Here is a 23,923-nt window from a genome sequence, read left to right as displayed (position 1 = left end):
TCCAGCACCCCCGCGGCCCTACTGAGGATAAGCGGTGCAGATAACGGATGGATGGAAATAGAAAGTGTGAGTCATCCGTTAGCATAAGCAACAAATAGAGCCTTGGGTGAGGTATGCTATGTTATGCTGGACTGGCTTAAGAGTGTACTGTGATATTAATTTTTATATTTTGATACCAAATAACATGAGGTGAGTTGTTTTGGAAGAAACAGTTATGCTGAGTTGTTAATTGATTCTCGAAAAGTACCAAAGTTATTTTGTATTTAAATGTTAAAAGGGATCTCACGTGATTTAGTGAGACTTGCTTAATAAATTATCCTTAATGTCAACAATTAAATGGTGTCGTGTGAGACTGACATTTATCATCTATTTTGCAGATGAGGGAAAACAACGACCAAAAAAAACAAGAATATATAAAAAAACTGTGTAACACCAGATGGAGCTAGTCCATCCACCTGGGTCCCTGTTACACACTCACCTGAATGCAAGGGCATCATTTTTTTTGTAGGGTTTTTCACAACATCAGATTTTGTTGCCGTGTCCACAAAATTCAGTGTTGCACTGTATATTTGAAGGGACTTTTACCAGTTTTTAAACATCTTCATGGTCTTGGGCTATGTCAGGACCAGAACGGAAACAGGACCCACTTGGCGGTGTCAAGGACGGAAAAACAGGTCCACAGCCGGGACAAGAGAGCGAAAACGTGGTCGGGGTCAGAAAAGGGTCGTAAGCCAGGAAAGGAGAGTAGACGTGGTCGGATATTGTTATTTTTTTGACAATGCGAAAAAATAAAGAAGATGGCGGATGATTCCTTTCTTTATTTAGCTGCTGTACTTCCTGGTTGGCTAGTCTTTGCTCAGTAAACAGCAGAATTTAGTTAAAAGATCAATTCATAGAGTGAAACTGCAATTTTATTGGGAGTCCTTGCAAAAAACTCAATTAGCGAAGAAGCTCCATTGAAGCCTAATTAGAATTTCCAGGACTAGGTTGATATTCTTAATTTTTTTCTCAAGAATATTTGGAAGGCAGATAGAACCTGAACCACTTATTGTCATGATTATTGATGCGAGACGCCTGAGTCAGCTCCTTTGGCGCTCTTTTTAAACCCCCGTCTTCCTGTCACCCATTGTCAGTCCGTCTGCAAACCTCAGCCCCACGGGTCGAAGCCGGGTGGACAGACGGGAGCAGAAAACAGGTGGGAGTCAGGGTCGAAAAGACTTGCCTAGTGTTGACTGAGGTTCGCAGACGGACTGACAACAGGGGACAGACAGGAGTGGGTTTAAATAGGGACAGGGAGCCAATCAGAGTCCGAGACAGTTAGCGCCAAAGGAGTGGGCACAGGTGAAGCATGATAGTTTATTTTGGATTAATATAGTTACAAAGGTAATTCCAAAAGTTCACTACAACCCTTTTTATTCTCCAAAAACGTGCAATTAGAACCATACACAAAGTAGGATATCGAGATCATACTCATATTTTATTCCTGCAGTCCAAATTATTAAAATTAGATGATTTAGTCAAATTTTTCACTGCACGACTACTATTTAAGGTCAACAAAAACATAGTGGGGGCAGCACGGCAGCGCAGTGGTTAGCGCTTGTGCGGCACAGTTCATGTCATGGGAACCTGTCGTGGGTTCAAATCCAGCTCCAGACTCCCTGTGCGGAGTTTGTATGTTCTCCCCGTGCGTGGGTTTCCTCCGGGCACTCCGGTTTCCTCCCACATTCCAAAAAACATGCATTTCAGGTGAATTGGCCGGTCCAAATTGTCCCTAGGTGTGAATGAGCGAATGAGTTGTCTGTCCCTGTGTGCCCTGCGATTGGCTGGCAACCAGTTCAGGGTGTCCCCTGCCCACTGCCTGGAGATGGCTGGGATGGGCTCCAGCCCCCCGCGACCCTAATGAGGATAAGCGGTACGGCTAATGAGATGAGATGAGATGAAAAACATAGTGCCAGAAAACATCCGTAAATTATTCATTCGGGAAGAGGGAAATTATCATTTAAGGGGCTGTAGTCAATTCATAATCCTAAAGGTGAGAACCACCAGGAAAACTATGTGTGTGTCTGTGTGCGGAGTCAAACTTTGGAACAATTTACAAGACGAGATCAAACAATGTTCAACTATTCACTTGTTCAAATTTAAATACACAAAAACGTTCGTAGCGGAATACAGAGATTTTAATAGGGAATAGAAGCATTTACTTCTTACTACCCCTTTTCGAACATATTATGTAACATTATTTTGTGGTTGAGTTATTGTTTTTGTTTTTATTTTGATGTTCCAATAAAGTTTTCATTCATTCATAGTGAGGACGTTTTAATTTGTTGTGTTAGCAAAAAAATTGTTTTAACATGCTTGGTATGAGATTTGTGTTAATAATATAGTGCTGTTAAAATAATATTTTAAACGGAAATCAAATTAATTCGTACTCACCTTATCAATACAAAACTTTCACTGATAGTCTGACAGTGAAAGCACGTCCCCTGGTGGCACTTTTTAGTACCTGCCCAACACTATCATCCACTATCTAAATTTGAGAGCTTTATTTAAAAAATGTGATTACCAAACTGTTTGGTCTTTTTTTTCCTTCTTTTTTTTACAATTTTGTTGTATTCCGGTATTTTACTTTGTGCTCAATACCATAATCAAACTCAGTTTTGTTCCCATCCATCCATCCATTATCCGCACCGCTTATCCTCAGTAGGGTCGCGGGGGTGCTGGAGCCCATCCCAGCTATCTTCGGGCAGTGGGCAGGGGACACATAGACGGACAATTCACTCGCTCGTTCACACCTAGGGACAATTTGGACCAGCCAATTAACCTGACATGCATATTTTTGGAATGTGGGAGGAAACCGGAATGAAGGAAACCCACGCAAGCACGGGGAGAACATGCAAACTCCGCACAGGAAGGTTGGTAGCTGGGTTTGAACCCATCACTTCAGAACTGTGCTAACCAACGCCCCGCCGTGCTGCCCAGTTTTGTTCCTAATGCTTTTTATTATGTATTCATTTTGTCAGGACCAGAACGGAGACAGGACCCACTTGCGTTGCGTTTCTCACAAGTTTTATTGGAAGAAAGAGAAAGGGTTGCGCCCACGATCCGGTGATTGCTAGAGGCGGGAAGCAGGTCGCTCTGAACGGGGAAGTGGATCTTCCGTGGCGAGGGATGGCGATGTCGGGAACGGAAAAACGGGTCAGTAGCCGGGACAGGACAGCAAAAATTTGGTCGTAAGCGAGTCGTAAGCCAGGAAAGGAGATTAGACGTAGTCGGGGACAAAAAAAAGGTCGGGAGAGTAGATGTGGTCAGGATCAAAAACAGGTCGAAGCCGGGGTACAGACGGGAGCAAAAACCAGTTGGGAGTCTGGGTCAAAAAAGGCTTGCCTAGAGTAAACTGAGGTTCGCAGACGGACTTACAAAAGGGTACAGATGGGAGAGGGTTTAAATAGGGATAGGGAGCCAATATGAGTTGGAAGCAAGTTGCGCCAAAGGAGCGGGCACGGGTGATTCACATCGGTAATCATGACAAGCTACCCTATCCGTCTAATTTGCTATGATGATTATTATTATTATTATTATTATTTGGGTGCCCTAAGCACAAATGCTTTATGTTGCCTCCCAACCACCACCACCACAAAGAAAATTGAATTCCTCAGTGGTTGATTTTTGTTTATTGGTTTATTTACATAACACAGTCAACAAACACGTGTCATGAACGGAAACAGGATCAGGACCCAAACGCGTGACGTTTTTCACACCAGCTTTCATTTAACGGGAAATGGGGAGTCATGCACGTTAGGCAGCGGTCTGGCGTGGAATGATAGGAAGCATGAGGCCGACGAGATCGATACCGAGCAGATATCGGACAAATGGGGTCGATACCGGACAGGACAGACAGGATTGATATGAAACAGGATATCGAAATTAAATAGGACAAACTAGATGGGGATGAAAACTGGGAGGAATAATAAACAGGACAAAAATAGACAGGAACAAAGCTGGAAACCGATATTAAACTGGACAAAATAAACAGGAACAATGCTGGACAGGAAATACCAACAGGAAACAGGACCAAGTCAGAACCCACGTCATCCTGGGGCAGAGGTTCGTTGACGGACCGACAAACGGAGAGTGAGAACACTGAACTTAAATAGAAGGAAAGCCAATCTGCCAACGAGCCGCAGCTGGCGCCAAATGGGCCATTCAAAACCTAGGCCTTCAGGGGTGTTACGTCTGAATTTAAGGTAAGATCGGGTTTTAAAAAATCCAGCCCAACCCGACCCGGCCTGCTGATATAAAAGCCCAAACCAGCCAACCAATTAACTTGATTTAATGAACCAAGCATGAAGCACACCTGAATTTTCATATCTTATTTGCAGGCTCGGGTAGGGTTACTTTAACTGGATTACTTTCAATTCCTTTTGGATTACTCCAATACCAAATATGCTAATAAAAGACAAACGAAACTAAATATGAATAAAATGATGACTCACAACACGTGGTAAGCCTTCTCTTCTGGCTTTGATCTCTATGATCTTCGGCAAAACGAACATAAAATGCGACAGAAACAAAATGAAAAGAAATCCAAACAGCTTGCCAACATCATTTTTGCCGTTCCATGTGTTTCGTTACTCCCCAAGCCTGCACAAAATTTAGTCATTTTATTCATATTTACCGTATTTTCCGCACTATAAGGCGTACCTAAAATCTGTTTTTTTTTTTAAAAAGCTGACTATGCGCCTTATAATCCGGTGCGCCTTATATATGGATCAATATTGAGCCGCGACAGGTCTCGCAACTTACGGTATGCAGCCACCGACTCCATTTTTCGAGTAGAAGAAGAAGTGCGCTGTGCATACTGGGAAATATTAAACAACGATTCTCTTTTATTTGTGCGTTTGTATAAAGACCCTGAAATGGCTCCTATTAAGAGACACGCTTACAACGCAGAGTTTAAACTCAAGGCGATCAGTCACGCAGTAGAACACGGAAATAGAGCAGCAGCAATTCGAACACTGCAGAAGAAGAATTCGAGGGATTCGTAGATGAGGAGCTGATAGAGTGAGCTTTATGTTTTTCTTTTGTGTGTTTACGTTTTACATTTTACAGTTATTATGTTATTGCTTTATTGTTATTGTTTTGCACTTGTTATTGTTTTCGCACATTACGAGTGTCACTATATTGCGATTGCACTCACGTTTAATTTACCATAACAGTATCAGACGTTTTTTTGAGTGTTGACTAAATGGAGGAAAAGTAAAATGTTATTCATTGCTGTTGTTCAAAGATGCTAAAGAAAATGCTTTACCTCAGAGAAAATAATAAAACGGCTGTTTATTCATTTTGGGAGTGAATGGAGTTGTGGAAAGCTTGTTTGTTATCTACTAATAAAGTTTGACTGACCTATCTGACTGTTTTGTTGACATTCCCTTTAGCGCGGCACCATCTAATGGTTGCTGACATAACTGCAGCCTCTACTGTAGCGCCTTATAATGCGGTGCGCCTTATGTATGCAAAAAGTTTTATCATTCATTGAAGGTGCGCCTGATAACACTGTGCGACTTATTTTCTTTTGTCTTTTATTAGCATATTTGGTATTGGAGTCATCCAAAAGTAATTGAAAGTAATCCAGTTAAAGTAACCCGACCCAACCCTGCTTATTTGTGAGGACTCGGGAGGAGGAAGGACAAAAGGGGGATTATGGCTGGTTCTGTAAACTGACTGACAGTTTTGAATGACTTGAGAAGTATTCATGGACAAAAAATGTTTCAGATATTCTTAGACGAGCAGTCTCTCACTTCCCACCACTGCTTTGACTTTTGCAACAGTTGACTTTGACTCTCTTTGTCACGAGTTTCGAGTAGACGAAGTAACAGGAGCTTCTGCGCTGAGGGACAATAACAATTGGAACGCCCTCCATTAGGGACAAAGAATCTTGAAGGGCAGGTCTTCTTTTGTACGAGTCGTCGGCTTTTTTCACGCCTTCCTTTCGTGGACCGGCACCTCATTCGAGGACCTGATCTGCCGCCGGTAGCTTCTCGTTTCTGAGTCCTTCGAGTTCTTCGCCATGCCCTCCATGGGCATGCAGATGGCAGGTTGCGCTTTGGGCCTCCTGGGCTGGATCGGGGTCCTGATCACCTGCGGCTCACCCATGTGGCGGGTCACCGCCTTCATCGGCAGCAGCATTGTCACCTCGCAGGTGATGTGGGAAGGTTTATGGATGAGCTGCGTGGTCCAGAGCACGGGACAGATGCAGTGCAAGGTCTACGACTCCACGCTGGCCCTGACCCGGGACCTCCAGGCCGCACGGGCCCTGGTGGTGGTCTCCATCCTGGTGGGTTTAGCCGGGGTCTTGGTGGCCTTCGCCAGTGGAAAGTGTACCAGCTTCATCCCGGACAAAACGGCCAAAGCCAGGGCCTCGGTGGCCGGTGGGGTTCTTCTCATGGTCTGTGGGTTGCTTTCCATCATCGCCGTGTCTTGGACAGCCGGCATCATCGTCAGGGACTTCTACAACCCGAGCGTGGTGGACGCTCAGAAGAGGGAGTTGGGGGCTTCGCTCTACATCGGATGGGGAGCCGGGGGGCTCCTGCTGCTCGGCGGGGCCCTCTTGTGCGCCAGTTGCGCCCCCAAAAGGGAAGACAGGCCGTCTGGAGACTACCTTATGGACAGGTCCGCAGGAGGATACGGAAAACCTGACTCGGTGGGTTCCTTCACGCCGACAAAAACGTACATTTGAAACGATTCCAGGAGAGACCCGGCAAGACAGTTGCATGTGTTGGGATCTGTCGTTTTATTGTGAAAAGATAAACAGGAAGTTTGAATGTGACTGTGTCCAACAAAGTTTCCGCCCAACTAAATTGAACTTTATATGATTTACATTGGGCAGCACGGCGGCGCAGTGGTTAGCGCATGTGCGGCACAGTTCTGAGAACCTACTGTGTGGAGTTTGCACGTTCTCCCCGTGCTTGCGTGAGTTTCCTCCGGGCACTCCGGAGGTCCAAATTATCCCTAGGTGTGAATGAGTGAGTGAGGTTTATGTCTCTGTGTACCAGTTGATGGTGTCCCCTGCCCACTGCCCGAAGATAGCTGGGATGGACTCCAGCACCCCCGCGACCCTACTGAGGATAAGCGGTGCAGATAATGGATGAATAGATGATTTACATTTAAATGGAATCCCAAAGTGTTCCAACATAATAACGTTTTTTGTTTCACTGTTTTGTCACCTATTCTCTTAATCTTTGGGATTAAGGGCTATACAAAAATAAATGACTTGACTATTTTACCTGTTTTGGTGTTTTTCACCAAACTTTTTTTGTTTTTCATTCACCCTTTTGACTTTGGCTCCAAGAAGAATCAGTTTTCTATGTTGATATCATAAAATTCAAACTCCTAACTGTTAATTTATACATTGTGTCACGATTACGGATGTGACTCCCCTGTGCCCGCTCATTTGGTTTTGATTGGCTCCCTGTCACTATTTGAACCCAGTCCTGTCTGTCCCCTGTTGTCAGTCCGTCTGCGAACCTCAGTGTATACTAGGCAAGCCTTTTCCGACCCTGAATCCCACCTGTCCCGTTTTTACTCCCGTCTGTGTTTGGCTACAACCTGTTTTGATCTTGACCACGTCTGCTCTCCCGTCCCGGCTTACGAGCTCTTTTTGTGCCCAACGACGTCTACTCTCCCGTTCTGGCTTACGACTCGTTTCGAACCCTGCCACACCTTGCTCTCCCAGTCCCGGCTACCGACCCGTTTTTCCATCCCTGACACCGCCATCGCTCGCTACAGAAGATCCACTTCTGTGTTCGGTTCACAATCCGAGTGCGAGAGCGATTTGCTTCCCGAGTCCAGCAAACACCGGATCGTGGGCGCAGCCCTTCCTCTTTCCGTCAATAAAACTTAAACTTAACTTAAACGCTATGCAATTGGGTCCTGTTTGCGTTCTGGTCCTGACACATTGTCCCCGTTTTCTGTGTGTTTTTGATTCTTTTCAAATTTTTCACACCGTATACTGTATCAATTTTCGTCCAGAAAATAAAAACAATTATAAAAGGTTTACAGCTATGTGTGTAGAGAACATACGAAGTATAGGAAGACAACAGGAACCAATAGTCCGACATCTTTGTTGAGAATTAAATTCAATTGTGACAGTTTTTCTAAACCCATTTGTGAAACCCATGCAGTCTGCCAAATCCTGCAGTGTTACGTACAACCCTAAACTTACTACAAGTGGGGAAAGAACTAAGAAGGTCAGGACCAGAACGGAGACAGGACCCACTTGCGTTACGTTTCTCTCAGTTTTATTGGGAAAAAGGAAAGGGTTGCACCCACGATCAGGTGAACGCTGATCGCACGAAGCAGGTCGCTCTGAACGCGGAAGTGGGACTTCAGTGGCGAGCGATGGCGGTGTCGGGAATGGAAAAAACGGGTCAGTAGCCAGGACAGAAGAGAAAAAACATAGTCAAGGTCAGAAACGAGTAGAGAGCCAGGAGAGGAGAGAAGACGTGGTCAGGATCAAAAACGGGTCGAAGCCGGGGGACGGACAGGAGCAATAAACAGGTGGGAGTCAGGGTCGGAAAAAGGCTTGCCTAGAATACACTGAGCTTCGCAGACGGACTGACAACAGGGGACGGATATAAAAGAGTATGAATAGGGACAGGGAGCCAATCAGAGTCCGAGGCAGTTGGCGTCAAAGGACATCACATCGGTAAACATGACAAAGAAAGATGCTGGAATCATTGTTTTGCTGTTTATTTGGTGAATAAAATAAACTTTTTTTGTATACAAATGATCTTTGTTTTTATTCCATATCGTCTGTCTTGCTGTGAGTAAATAGGCGCCACGTTGTGTTTATAAGATTGATCATAGCTTAATAACAGTGTTGGAAATAACGGCGTTAAAACTAAAGTAACGGAGTAATATTTTCCGTATCTGGGTAATCTATGGAGGTGACGGTGTGTCTTTAGTATTCAGTTCAGAAACAAATTTCAATCAAAACAATATTTTCAAACAAAAAAACTTCAATCTAAGAATACGGTTTGAATTAAAAAAAAAGAGTGTTTGAAAGCAAATTCAAAAATCCGCATTTGAACTCTTTTTGGGGGATTGAAAAGGTTTTCTTTTTTTGTGTTTGGATCATGTTTGCTTCACACTAAGCTATTTAAATGTTATTTGTCGCCATCTAGCGGTTAAACAGTCTCAATACATTATTTCATACGCAGTACTGTATTATCAAAGAAACAATTGCGCTAGATATCTTAGGGAATGCATTCATACCCCATAAAATTCCGAATATATGCAAAACAAACAAAAAAATGGCAGGTTTTAAGTCGTATTTTGTTTTTCATTTTGCTGTATTTACAATCGCAAAGAAATAGGAAAATCAACACCTCTTAAAATCAACTCATTTTAACTCGGGGGCCACACGATAGAACAAACATTCTGTCGGGGGCTGGACTAGTAGATTAAAGAGAAAGAAAAGAGATAAAAAAAATAAGAGAAAGAGGGAGGGAAAAGGAGAGAGGGTAGGACAAAGAAAGAAAAAGAGAGAGCGTGAGAAACAAAAAATAAAAATTCGTGAGAGAGGGGGGAAAAGAAAGGAAGAGGAAGAAAGAAATCCAAAGAGAAATAGAAAGACGGGAGAGAAAAGAGAATAGAAAGCGCAAAGGGTAGGAAGAGAGAAAGAGAAAAGAGAGAAAAGGAAAAATGGATGTTAGAGCAAAAGAAGTTAAAAATACACAAAGAGCATAAAGAGAAAAAGAGAGACACAGAGAGTGAAAGAGACAGAGTGGGAGAAAAGGGGTGGAAGAGAGAGAGAGAAAGAGAAATACAAGTACAGTGTCTTTGTTCGAGACACCTGGCTTTGGCAACATCGAGTTGACATATTTCAACCTGCAGCTTGTTTTTCTCTTGCGCTTCTCTGAGCGTTGTCTCGCGGGCCGGATTCATTCTCTTAACGGGCCTGATCTGGCCCGCCGGCCGCCGGTTGGACACCTGTGCTCTAAACAGTTCGAGAACAGCATTCAATTTACGTTGGGTACATCTTGGATTGGGATTCCAGGCGAATTTGACAGGAACTTTAGAAAAGAATAGAATAGAATATACCTTTATTGTCATTGTTAGAAAATGGGTTCACATATTGTGACCACGAAATTAGGCATGACACTCCAGTTTCACACATTCACAGTGAGGTAAAGAAACCAAGAAGATAAAGGAACAGAGAAGATAAGCTTATAAAACAAGGAGGATAAGGTTATAGTTATAATCAGGGTTGGGTAGGGTTACTTTAACTTGATTACTTTCAATGACTTTTGGATTACTCCAATACCAAATATGCTAATAAAAAACAAAAGAAACTAAATATGAATACAATTACTAAATTTTGTGCAGGCTTGGGGAGTAACGGAACACATGGAACGGCAAAAATGATGTTGGCAAGCTGTTTGGATTTATTTTCATTTTGTTTCTGTCGCATTTTATGTTAGTTTTGCCAAAAGAGACCAAAGCCAGGAGAGAAAGCTTACCACGTGTTGTGAGTCATCATTTTATTCATATTTAGTTTCTTTTGTGCCCTGCGATTGGCTGGCGACCAGTTCAGGGTGTCCCCTGCCCACTGCCCGATGATTGCTGGGATGGGCTCCAGCACCCCCGCGACCCTACTGAGGATAAGCGGTGCAGCTAAGAGAGAGAGTTTCTTTTGTCTTTTATTAGCATATTTGGTAATGGAGTAATCCAAAAGTCATTGAAAGTAATCAAGTTAAAGTAACTCTACCCAAACCTGGTTATAATTTACACAATATTTACACAAGAAATGTCGGCATGAAGGATGTTACATAGTTTGGTATCGTAAGGGAGCAGGGTTGGGTAGGGTTACTTTAACTGGATTACTTTTGGATTACTCCATTACCAAATATGCTAATAAAAGACAAAAGAAACTAAATATGAATTAAAATGACTAAATTTTGTGCAGGCTTGGGGAGTAACGGAATACATGGAACGGCAGAACTGTTTGGATTTATTTTCATTTCGTTTCTGTCGCATTTGATGTTCGTTTTGCCGGAGATCAAAGCCAGGAGAGAAAGCTTACCACGTGTTGTGAGTCATCATTTTATTCATATTTAGTTTCTTTTGTCTTTTATTAGCATATTTGGTATTGGAGTAATCCAAAAGTCATTGAAAGTAATCCAGTTAAAGTAACCCTACCCAACCCTGTAAGGGAGTTTAAGGAGTTAAAACTCGAAGTTTAATACTTGCCCCTTCCCCTTGTTTCTATATCTAGGTGCAAAATGGCCCTGGAGGAGCTCGGCATCGTCCTGTCCACCCTAGGTCTGGCCGGCACCATGTTGATCTGCGCTCTGCCCATGTGGAAGGTGACGGCCTTCATCGGGACTCGCCTGGTGGTCATGCAGGTCTTCTGGGAAGGTCTTTGGATGACGTGCGTCAGCGAGTACACGGGCCAGATGCAGTGCAAGCTCTACGACGCCCTTCTGGATCTATCTCCTGAGCTGCAAGCGTCCCGAGGTCTGGTCTGCACGGGTCTGGTCTTAGGCTGCCTGGGTTTCTTGGTCTTCCTGGTGGGGGCCCGCCGCACCAAGTGTCTCAGCCACCCGGGCGCCAAAGCCAGGGTGGTGCTGGGTTCCGGGCTGGTCTTCGGCCTGGCGGGCACGGCCGATTTGGTGGCCGTGTCCTGGACGGCCGGCGGAGTGATCAGAGACTTCCGGAACCCTCGTGTCCCCGATGTGCTCAAACGGGAACTGGGGGCGGCGCTTTATATCGGATTTATCGCGTCGGGTTTGCTAATTTGCGGAGGGGGGATCTTGTGTTGCAGGAGACCCCCGCAAAGGGCCGTGGTATCACCTCGTCGGTACAGTCCGGCCAAAACGCCCACAAGTAGCAGCTATGCTATCAAGAACTATGTCTAGAAACTGTTGGGAATTAAATATTAAAATGTACCGTTTACCAAATTGTTCGAATTACCTAACAATGCGCGCTCGTTTCTTGATGGAAAAGATGGTAGATTTAATTTCCTTAATCATTTAACTAAGTGAACTCCATCGAATTAGCCGAATTAGTGTCGCTCGAGTCTCTGTCAAGCCTCCTCTCTCGATCTCCCCGGAACCTAGTGTGCCGGCTCCTCCCACGGGCGTGCCAATGAAAGCTCCCACGTGGGCTCCACCACCTCGCCTCGATGTATGGAAAAACTCAAAACAACACCGAGCGTTTCTACCTCATCTGGGCCTTGTTCTCCAAACATCGCCTGCCTTCCCCCAGCCAAAACATTCCGCAATTGGAACAGCGTGACCTGAAGCCCACTCAGTGAAAATTTTCATTGCACTCAATAGATGTAACTTGTATTCAATCGTATAAAATCTTTTGTAGTCAAATGTATAAAATCCTTCAAAACCCAGTAGCTTTCATCGGGGGGACCCAATTATTCATCTTATACATCCACAACCCCGTGACAAATATAGAAATGATAATAACTTGGAAAAAGGCACAATTCAATAAAAACAACAGATGTATTTCAAACAAAATACCTTATTTTTTGTGTTTTAGCCTAAAGCAGATCTGGGTGCGCGACATACACGAGGTTTTTGGGTAACAAAAGCGTGGGATCCTTATTCACTAGGCCAGGGGTGGGGAAACTACGGCCAATACAATACCAATACATATACTAGAATATAAAAAACAACTACCGGTAGATAAAGTATCTACAAAAATACTACAACAAAAGGTTTACACAACAACAATAGAAATACTGCAAAATACACTGATAGTGATACTACAAAAATTCTCCAATGGAAAAAAAAAAATACTACAAAAATACTACTACAAAAGGTTTACACAACAACAATAGAAATACTGCAAAATACACTGATAGTGATACTACAAAAATTCTCCAATGGAAAAAAAAAAAATACTACAAAAATACTACTACAAAAGGTTTACACAACAACAATAGAAATACTGCAAAATACACTGATAGTGATACTACAAAAATTATCCAATGGATAAAATAACAAAAATACTACAAAAATAAAACTACAGTAGCACTGTACTACAAAAACAAAACATGACATATGTATTATATGGAAATACTACAAAAAATAGTACAAAACACAAAAAAATATACTACTAAAATACGATAATCATACAACTATAATTACACAAAAATACGACGGATATACAAAAAAAAATATATATACTTTAAAAATACAACAAACTACAGAAATACTAAAAAAATACTACGATAGAAATACTAGATAAAATTACTTATTTTGTAAATACTACAAAAAAACTACAGTAACACTACATATAACGACAAACAAAAAAATCAGACTTCAGGAATACTAAATAAAAACTGAAAAAACCCCACAGTAATACTTCAAAACTAAAGAACAAATGAAGTGCTTAAAACAGGGACCTAATATATTTAATATATACATACCTATATATATATATAGGTACATCTCATCTCATCTCATTATCTGCACCGCTTATCCTCAGTAGGGTCGCGGGGGTGCTGGAGCCCATCCCAGCAATCATCGGGCAGTGGGCAGGGGACACCCTGAACTGGTTGCCAGCCAATCGCAGGGCACACAGGGACAGACAACTCACTCGCTCATTCACACCTAGGGACAATTTGGACCGGCCAATTCACCTTAAATGCATGTTTTTGGAATGTGGGATGAAACCGGAGTGCCCGGAGGAAACCCACGCAAGCACGGGGAGAACATACAAACTCCGCACAGAAAGTCCGGTAGCTGGATTTGAACCCACGCAGGAGGTTCCTACAGTAGCACTGTACTACATAAATACAACAGGAAATATGTACTATATGGAAATACTACAAAAATAGTTCAAAAAAAAAATAAAAAAATAAAAAAAAATATATATATATATACTACAAAGATACGATAATCATACAACAACTATAATTATACAAAAATACGACGGATATACAACAACAAAAATCTACTTTCAAAATACAACAAAAATACTCCAGAAATACTAAAAAATACTACTATGGGAATACTAGATAACATTACTTCCAAAATACTACAAAAAACTACAGTAACACTACAAAAAAACGACAGAACTTCAATAAAAAAATCAGAGTTCAGAAATACTAAAAAAAAAAAACCCTACAGTAATACTTCAAAACTAAAGAACAAATGAAGTGCTTAAAACAGGGACCTAATATATATATATATATATATATATATATATATATACCTAATAAATATAAGTTTCTCTGATTGTGGTCGTTTCAAAACCAATTTGATGAAACTAATCTATTATAACATGTCACATGCGGCCCCTGACTCCAAATAGTTGCCCGTGGAATGAGTTCTAGTCGACATGAAAACGATCAAGTAATAGGGGGCCCTGAATCAAATTTTGCTTAGGGCCCATGAAGATACGGGCCTATCCTGTATATATTGAAAATATACTTTAACCAGCCAGCACGGCGGCGCAGTGGTTAACGCGTGTGCGGCACAGTTCTGAGATCATGAGATCGAACCTTCCTGTGTGGAGTTTGCATGTTCTCCCCGCGCCTGCGTGGGTTTCCTCCCAAATACCAAAAACATGCATGTTAAGTTAATTGGCCGGTCCAAATTGACCCTAGGTGGGAATGAGTCTGTCTCTGTATGCCCTGCAACTGGCTGGCAACCAGTTCAGGGTGTCCCCTCCCCACTGCCCGAAGATAGCTGGGATGGGCTCCAGCACCCCCGTGACCCTACTGAGGATAAGCGGTGCAGATAATGAGATGAGATGAGATGTACCTATATACAGGGAGTGCAGAATTATTAGGCAAGTTGTATTTTTGAGGATGAATTTTATTATTGAACAACAACCATGTTCTTAATGAACCCAAAAGTCTCATTAATATCAAAGCTGAATATTTTGGAAGTTGGAGTGGGGCTTTTTTAGTTTTAGCTATTTTAGGAGGATATCTGTGTGTGCAGGTGACTATTACTGTGCATAATTATTAGGCAACTTAACAAAAAACAAATGTATACCCATTTCAATTATTTATTTTCATCAGGGAAACCAATATAACAGCTCAACATTCACAAATATACATTTCTGACATTCAAAAACAAAACAAAAACAAATCAGTGACCAATATAGCCACCTTTCTTTGCAAGGACACTCAAAAGCCTGCCATCCATGGATTCTGTCAGTGCTTTGATCTGTTCACGATCAACATTGCGTGCAGCAGCAACCACAGCCTCCCAGACACTGTTCAGAGAGGTGTACTGTTTTCCCTCCTTGTAAATCTCACATTTGATGAGGGACCACAGGTTCTCTATGGGGTTCAGATCAGGTGAACAAAGAGGCCATGTCATTAGTTTTTCTTCTTTTAGACCCTTTCTTGCCAGCCACGCTGTGGAGTACTTGGATGCGTGTGATGGAGCGTTGTCCTGCATGAAAATCATGTTTTTCTTGAAGGATGCGGACTTCTTCCTGTACCACTGCTTGAAGAAGGTGTCTTCCAGAAACTGGCAGTAGGACTGGGAGTTGAGCTTGAGTCCATCCTCAACCCGAAAAGGCCCCACAAGCTCATCTTTGATGATACCAGCCCATACCAGTACCCCACCTCCACCTTGCTGGCGTCTGAGGCGGACTGGAGCTCTCTGCCCTTTACCGATCCAGCCACGGGCCCATCCATCTGGCCCATCAAGACTCACTCTCATTTCATCAGTCCATAAAACCTTAGAAAAATCCGTCTTGAGATTTTTCTTGGCCCAGTCTTGACGTTTCAGCTTGTGTGTCTTGTTCAGTGGTGGTCGTTTTTCAGCCTTTCTTACCTTGGCCATGTCTCTGAGTATTGCACACCTTATGCTTTTGGGCACTCCAGTGATGTTGCAGCTCTGAAATATGGCAAAACTGGTGGCAAGTGGCATCTTGGCAGCTGTACGCTTGACTTTTCTCAGTTCACGGGCAGTTATTTTGCGCCTTGGTTTTTCTACACGCTTCTTGCGACCCTGTTGACTATTTTGAATGTAACGCTTGATTGTTCGATGATCACGCTTCAGAAGCTTGGCAATTTTAAGAGTGCTGCATCCCTCTGCAAGATATCTCACTATTTTTGACTTTTCAGAGCCTGTCAAGTCCCTCTTCTGACCCATTTTGCCAAAGGAAAGGAAGTTGCCTAATAATTATGCACACCTGATATAGGGTGTTGATGTCATTAGACCACACCCCTTCTCATTACAGAGATGCACATCACCTGATATGCTTAATTGGTAGTAGGCTTTCGAGCCTATACAGCTTGGAGTAAGACAACATGCATAAAGAGGATGATGTGGTCAAAATACTCATTTGCCTAATAATTCTGCACTCCCTGTATATATACTGGACTGTCTCAGAAAATTTGAATATTGTGATAAAGTTCTTTATTTTCTGTAATGCTATTAAAAAAACAAAAATGTCATACATTCTGGATTCATTACACATCAACTGAACTATTTCAATCCTTTTATTATTTGAATATTGCTGATTTTGGCTTACAGCTGAAAAAAACTCAAAAATCCTATCTCAAAATATTAGAATATCATGAAAAAGTATACAAGTAGGCTATTCAACTAATCACCTGAATCATCTAATTAACTCGAAACACCTTGCGAGGGTTTCCTGAGCCTTAAAAACACTCAGCTTGGTTCAGTAAACTAAATCACTGCTGATCTGACTGCTGTCCAGAGGACCATCATTGATACCCTCCATCAGGAGGGTAAGACACAAAAAGAAATTTCTCAAAGAGCAGGCTGTTCACAGAGTGCAGTTTCAAAGCATATCCACAAAAAGTCTGTTGGAAGGGAAAAATGTGGCCGGAAACGCTGCACAACCAAGAGAGATGACCGCAGCCTTAACAAAATTGTGAAGAAGAGCCGCTTCCAGAATTTGAGGGAGCTTCAAAGACAGTGGGCTGAAGCTGGAGTCCAGGTATCAAAAGCCACAGTTCACAGACGTGTCCGGGAAATGGGCTACAATTCCCATGGTCAAGCCACTTCTGAACTCAAGACAACGGAAGAAGCGTCTGACTTGGGCTATGGAGAAGAAGCACTGGACAGTTGCAGAGTGGTCCAAAGTCCTCTTTTCAGACGAAAGCAAGTTTTGCATTTCATTTGGAAGTCAAGGCGCCAGAGTCTGGAGAAAGGCTGGAGAGGAGCAAAATCCAAGTTGCTTGAAATCCAGTGTGAAGTTCCCACAGTCAGCAATGGTTTGGGGAGCCATGTCAGCTGCTGGTGTTGGTCCACTGTGTTTCATCAAGTCCAGAGTAAATGCAACTGTGTACCAAGAGATTTTAGAGCACTACATGCTTCCATCTGCCGAAAAGCTCTATGGAAATGAGGATTTCATTTTCCAGCATGATCTGGCACCTGAATGAATGAATGAATGAATGAAAATTTTATTTCGAACATAAAAATAAAAACAGGACAAAAACAATGAGTCAACAACGAAATAATGTCCCACAAAATGTTCGAAAAGGGGTAGTCAGAAGCAGATGCTTATTTTTCCTACCCCTTTATCTTCCCTATTAAATACATTTTATAGATAGCTCCCTCTTGTGTACAATACAACAAAATCTCATGGATATACTTATTACATAGGTCAGATATCAATAATTATAAGTTACAATAATCACATATTTTATACACTAATCTTCGCAATACCCATCCCTCAACGTCATAATGCGCATAATGTCACTGCGGCACCAGTGATAATATCAATAAAAATAAACACAATATTTATAACAGTTCTGATGTGATAATAGCACAATAACAACAAGTTAGCCATGGTTTGAAGTGCAGTATTTCCAGTCTCCCTCATATCCCATTTTCTTCATCTCTGTATTTCGCCAGTAATGCTTTTTTGTATTTAAATTTGAACACATGGATATTTGGACATTGTTTGATTTCATTTTGCAAATTATTCCAAAGTCTGACTCCACACACAGACACACACATACTTCTCCTGGTGGTTCTCACCTTTGGGATTTTGAATTCACCACAGCCCCTCAAGTTATAATTTCCCTCTTTCCGAGTGAATAATCTTTGTATGTTTTCTGGCACTATGTTTTTGTTGACTTTAAATAACAGTTGTGAAGTGAAAAATGTTATTAAATCATCCAGTTTCAATAAATTGGACTGCATGAATAAAATATTGGTATGATCCCGATATCCTACCCTGTGTATGGTTCTTATTGCACGTTTTTGAAGGATAAAAAGGGGCTGTAGTGAACTTTTGTAATTATTTCCCCAGACTTCTGCACCATATGTTAAATATGGCAGAACGAGAGAACAATATAATAAATACAATGCATTATAATGTAAAAGAACTTTGGTTTTATTAATTATTGAAATGCTTTTAGATACCTTTGTTTGTATGTGTCTGATGTGTGTTTTCCAACTTAGTTTATTGTCTATTATGACCCCTAAAAACTTAATTTCTGATACAATGTCTATTGTGACACCATCCATTTTTACTTCTAAATTTTGATTTGCCTTACGATTACCAAAGAATATTACTTTGGTTTTATTTAAATTTAAAGATAATTTATTTATATCCATCCATACTTTTAGGTTAATTAGTTCACGATTAATACAGGTTACCAAATCCATATAGTTATCATTTGAATAGAAAATGTTAGTGTCATCTGCAAATACTACTATTTTCAATAGTTTTGAAACATTAAAAATATCGTTAATATATAAATTAAATAGCTTTGGTCCCAGGATAGAACCCTGTGGTACTCCACAACAGATGTCCAAATATTCAGATGAAAACTCTCCCATTTTTACATATTGCTTCCTCCCCGTCAAATAACTTTGAATCCATTTCAAAGCCACTCCCCTGATGCCATATCTTTCCAGTTTTTTTAATAGTATATTATGATTAATGGTATCAAATGCTTTTTTTAAGTCAATAAATACCCCGACTGCGTATCTCTTCTTTTCTATACTGTGGGTGATTTCTTCTACTGCATCAATAATTGCCATTGTTGCTGATCTGTTTGCTCTAAAACCATATTGACTTTCATTAATCAATTTATGTTTATCTACAAATTGTTCCAGTCTATTATTGTAAAGTCTCTCTAATATTTTAGAGAACTGAGGAAGCAGAGATACCGGTCTATAGTTTGTAAAAGTGTGCTTGTTCCCATTTTTGTATATTGGTATAACTTTTGCTATTTTCATTTGATTTGGAAATGTGCCTGTTAGAAATGATAGATTACAGATGTAGGTCAATGGTTTCACAATGCTGTTTATAATTTGCTTAATTAGTACCATATCGATGTCAAAACAATCCATAGACGTTTTGTTTTTACAGTTGTTAACCACGTCTAAGATTTCTGATTCCGTAACCCCAGATAAAAACATGGTCTTGGAGTTCATTTTTATTAGTGACTCAAATTGTTTACCACTGCACTCTGGGATATTTGCAGCGAGCTCTGGTCCAACATTTACAAAATAACTATTGAAATTCTCCACAACTTGATTTAAATTATAATTTTCACTGTTCTTATCAATAAAATAGTTTGGATATGCATTGCTTACATTCTTTCCTTTTATTATACTATTTAATATATCCCAAATACCTTTGATATTACTTTTGTTTTGATGTAATAAATTGGTATAGTATAATTTCTTGCTTGCTCTTAATATTCCTGTCAATTTGTTTTTATACGTTTTATACCGGGTTTCGGCTTCCTTAGTTCTTAGTTTAATAAATTTTCTATATAAGTAGTTTTTTTTCTTACAAGCATTATGTAAACCCTTAGTTATCCATGGATGATTTACAGATTTATTCTTAATATTAATTTGTCTCATTGGGCAATTTTTGTTGTACTTGTTGGTGAATATTTCCAAAAATATGTCAAACGCACCATCCACATCATCTGTACTATATATAGCATTCCAGTTTTGTTTAACTAAGTCATCATACAGTGATATAATAGTCGCTTCAGTTCTAACTCGTTTGTAAACATAATCCTTAATTGATTCTTGTCTAGTAACCTTTTCATCATATACTGTAAATACTGGTAGGTGATCAGAAATATCACAAACCAGTAACCCGCTGACATTTGTAAATTCCATATTATTTGTAAATATATTGTCAATGAGTGTTGCACTGTGTGAAGTGAGTCTACTAGGCCTTAATATAGTTGGGTACAAACTCATACTGTACATCATATTAATATAGTCATCAATGTTTTTATGGTTGTTTGGATTCATTAGATCGATGTTGAAATCTCCACAAATGAATAGTGTTTTGGCGCTTATTGTTGAATATGTTTTTTCAGCCCAGTTTGTGAAGGTTTCCAGATTTGAGCCCGGTGTTCTATACACACAACTGACTATGATATTTTTCCTTTTTTCATTTATAATTTCTATTGTAATACATTCAAGTAAATCGTCAATGACAAATGACATGTTTTGTAATATTTTCGATTTTAATCTTTTGTGCACATATATAGCTACTCCACCTCCTATTTTGTTAGTTCTATTTACATAGTTCAGATTATAATTATTTAATCCAAAATTTACACCCCTTCCCTCACTGAACCACGTTTCAGAAACTGCAATAACACTAAACGGGTTCTCAAATTGTTGTAAGTACTCAGTGATGTCATCAAAATTTGTGTACATACTTCTACTGTTAAAGTGTATTATTGAGAATTTGTCTTCAGATTTAACAAAGGTATTGTATTCATTTCCAGTATAATATTTGCAATTGTCTGAGCTAGCTGATATGAATTTGTGGTCAGGATCGAAGTCATCTAATCTTGAATTATTGGAGTCAGTGTGATTAACAATGCTCAGTTCCGGTAAATCATGGCCTAATATTTTATGATGGATTTTTTTATTGTGATCTGTAATAAGGGTGTCCATATTGTCAGTCCAGGATGCCATTGTTACACTTCAGGCAAATCTGTCCAGCTCCTGCATTTCTCGAACCCATAATATTTTTGCTTGTTCCGGAGTGCCGTTTAACTTTATGTATACTCTGCAGTTTGAAGTCCATGTTCCTTGTATTTTGTTCGTTTTCCTCAAAAATCGAGCCTGTCTTGCAATGTCAGAGTTTTTTTTGCTTAAGTGTTCATTTAAATAAACATTAGTCCCTTTTAGTTTTTTTCCTTGCTTAAGGATTTCATGTTTCCGTTTTCTGTTAACAAACCTTACGATGGTCGCCTTGGGTCGGTTGTCACCTCTTGTTAATGGGTGGCATGCTTCTATGTCCTCAGCATTGATGGATATGCCTTTTTTACTCATAAAAGCAATGACCTGTTGCTCAGCTGAATCCTCATCTGCATCTGTTGCAATATTTGTATTTGCCACAGCCTTGGCATAGGTCCGAGGTTTGATGTCCAAACCGGTGATAATGATGTCGTTTATCCTGGTATACTGTTCCAGATCTGCTACGCGTCCTTCTAGTGCAATAATCCTCTTTTCTTTCTCCATGTTTTCGTTTTTTAGGTCTTTGATTTCTGCCATTAAACTCAAAATTGTGTCTTGTTGTCTGGTGACGATATCCATTTTATCCATTAAAAAGCCGAGTGACTTTTTAATTTCCTCGAGTTCTTTATCTCTGCTCGGCATCTTGAAAATTTCACGTTCCTCTTACGGCACCGTCCGCTGGTCGCATCACCCAATCGCCCTCTGAGTCTCAAGTTGTTATTTTCGCCGGACTTAGTTTCCCCGACTGTTGGTCGCTATACAAGTAGCGCCGCCATGTTTGCCAGCGTCAACAATGGCCGATCCTTAACGTTGTGGCGACACGCTTTTGGCGTTATGGCGACTCGCTCTTGACGAAGCACACTCAAACGAGCGAAGAGACGATTCGACGCCGCAGAGTCAACCAAAAGCCGAACGGTCGACGAGCAGGAAAGAAAGCGGCTGCGGGGAGTGAAGGCGAGTCCCGTCCGAGCCGAAGCTAGCTTGACTGCCGCTTCCCCGCACGGAGCCGACGTCGCCGATACTATCTGAAACTTTCCAACAGTTCAAGCTGAAAAATCTCAGTCCAGAATTCGTGAATTCTGGTATAGCTGGAATCTGAATCGCGACGACGTGGGAGACACAAAAATTGCCGCCACTCGATAACCCGGTACAAAATGGGATACTGACGTTCATTTAACAATTACGTTATGCTTCTTAACAGATATGCTTGATACCTGCCCACAGTGCCAAAACCACCAGTAACTGGTGCACTGACCATGGCATCACTGTCCTTGATTGGCCTGCTAATTCCCCTGACCTGAACCCCATCGAGAATTTGTGGGGTATAGTTAAGAAGAAGATGAAAGACACCAGACCTACAAATCGAAGCATCCTGGGCATCAATAACACCTCAGCAATGCCACAGGCTGATTGCCTCCATGCCACGCCGGATTGATGCAGTAATCCATGCAAAAGGATTCCCAACCAAGTACTGAGTGCATCAATGGACATTTTCAAATGTTTGATTTAGTTTTGCTGTTATAAAATTATTTTTTTACTTGGTCTGAGGAAGTATTCTAATATTTTGAGATAGGATTTTTGAGTTTTTTTCAGCTGTAAGCCAAAATCAGCAATATTCAAATAATAAAAGGCTTGAAATAGTTCAGTTGATGTGTAATGAATCCAGAATGTATGACATTTTTGTTTTTTTAATTGCATTACAGAAAATAAAGAACTTTATCACAATATTCTAATTTTCTGAGACAGTCCAGTATATATTAAATATATTAGGTCCCTGTTTTAAGCACTTCATTTGTTCTTTAGTTTTGAAGTATTACTGTGGGTTTTTTTCAGTTTTTATTTAGTATTTCTGAAGTCTGATTTTTTTGTTTGTCGTTATATGTAGTGTTACTGTAGTTTTTTTGTTTGGTGGCTGGATGAAATAACCCGACAGGCTGCATGGGTCCCGCAGGCTGTACTTGGCCCAACACTGCTCCAGAGCCCAGCAATGTTCCCTCTAAGCTGCGTGTGTGCGCAATTGCGCACTACCCAGAGCTTTTCCGCGCACAAGAAAATCTAGCCAGCTCACAAAAATCAGGGCTCAAAATTGCTAATTAAAAAGCGAATTCAGTCATAGTTACAGTGCATGAAGGTAAAAATACACGGGTTCCCTTGACGCTGTGCTCTAAATGCGGTCAAGGTCGAAGTAGAACGAAGTTGAGTAAAGTCAGTAGAGTTTTCCGAGAACCGGCTTCTTCGGCTCGGCTCACTAAAAAGAACCGGCTCTTTCGGGTCCCAAACGGCTCTTCAGGTTGTTTTTGCTTCTTTAATCCCGACACGACCAAATACAATGTAAAATTGTGCACAAAATGACTTAAAGGAAGAGGGGGGAAAATAGAACAAAAAAGACAAAAATACCAAAATTAAAAGGTTGTGGAAAGCTGAGAAAAAAACCAAACAAAAGGAGAGAAAAAGAGAAGGAAAAGAGAAGGAAAAATCCAGAAAAGAAAGAAGCAAATAAAGGGAAAAAGGTAATGGAGAACAAAAAGAAAAGGTAACACAATGAGATTTTTTTTTTAAAGGAATTTAAAAAAAGGAGAAAAAACAGGGGAAAAAGAGGAAAAAGTTTGTGTTGCATTCAAATAATTTCCAATTCTATCAAGTGAATCTTGTTGCCAACATTGTACTTCCACTAAAAAATGTAATTAAATACAGTTATGTATTGTCCAACTGACTCAATAAGCCCCCAAAAATGTTACTAAGATACCAGGAATAAAAGAAATGGAAATCTTGTGAAAGAATTGTAAAAACAAATGACGTTTGTAGGCCCTGCAACCTTTGCAATCGTACATGAGTCAATTCATTCAAAAGTGAAAAATCATTTTGCATTGCCGGAAACTCAGCAAAAATGTAACGTGATGTCAAGTTTTGGACGTGTTTTGATAATGACTCAGTTGCCACACTTGGGATTGCTGTTGCTC

The 23,923-nt window shown here is 40.7% G+C and overlaps 2 protein-coding genes across 3 annotated transcripts in view; both read left to right on the top strand.

Moving 5' to 3' along the window:
• Nucleotides 1-12,004, top strand: part of LOC148358899 (claudin-4-like) — a 77,925-nt gene extending 65,921 nt beyond the window's left edge. The window contains exons 1-2 of one of the 2 annotated variants that reach the window (XM_088345639.1): nucleotides 3,126-3,195; nucleotides 11,276-12,004. In XM_088345639.1, the coding sequence (XP_088201765.1) occupies nucleotides 11,283-11,918 (636 nt within the window). In that variant the 5' untranslated portion in view covers nucleotides 3,126-3,195; nucleotides 11,276-11,282 and the 3' untranslated portion in view covers nucleotides 11,919-12,004. Of the gene's footprint in view, nucleotides 1-3,125; nucleotides 3,196-11,275 lie in introns of those variants that run through there. The other variant, XM_088345638.1, reaches the window with a different exon arrangement.
• On the top strand, nucleotides 5,972-7,463 carry LOC148358900 (claudin-4-like). Its single transcript, XM_088345632.1, has one exon. The coding sequence runs from the start codon at nucleotides 6,068-6,070 to the stop codon at nucleotides 6,734-6,736; it is 669 nt and encodes a 222-aa protein (XP_088201758.1). The 5' UTR covers nucleotides 5,972-6,067; the 3' UTR covers nucleotides 6,737-7,463.
• Nucleotides 12,005-23,923: the final 11,919 nt, after the last annotated feature.

Source organism: Urocampus carinirostris, chromosome 10, assembly GCF_059441175.1.
Source record: "Urocampus carinirostris isolate Australia breed hairy pipefish chromosome 10, RoL_Ucar_1.0, whole genome shotgun sequence".
NCBI lineage: Eukaryota > Metazoa > Chordata > Actinopteri > Syngnathiformes > Syngnathidae > Urocampus > Urocampus carinirostris.
Note: the sequence above shows the minus strand (reverse complement) of the source record. Positions and strands in the feature narration are given on the sequence as shown.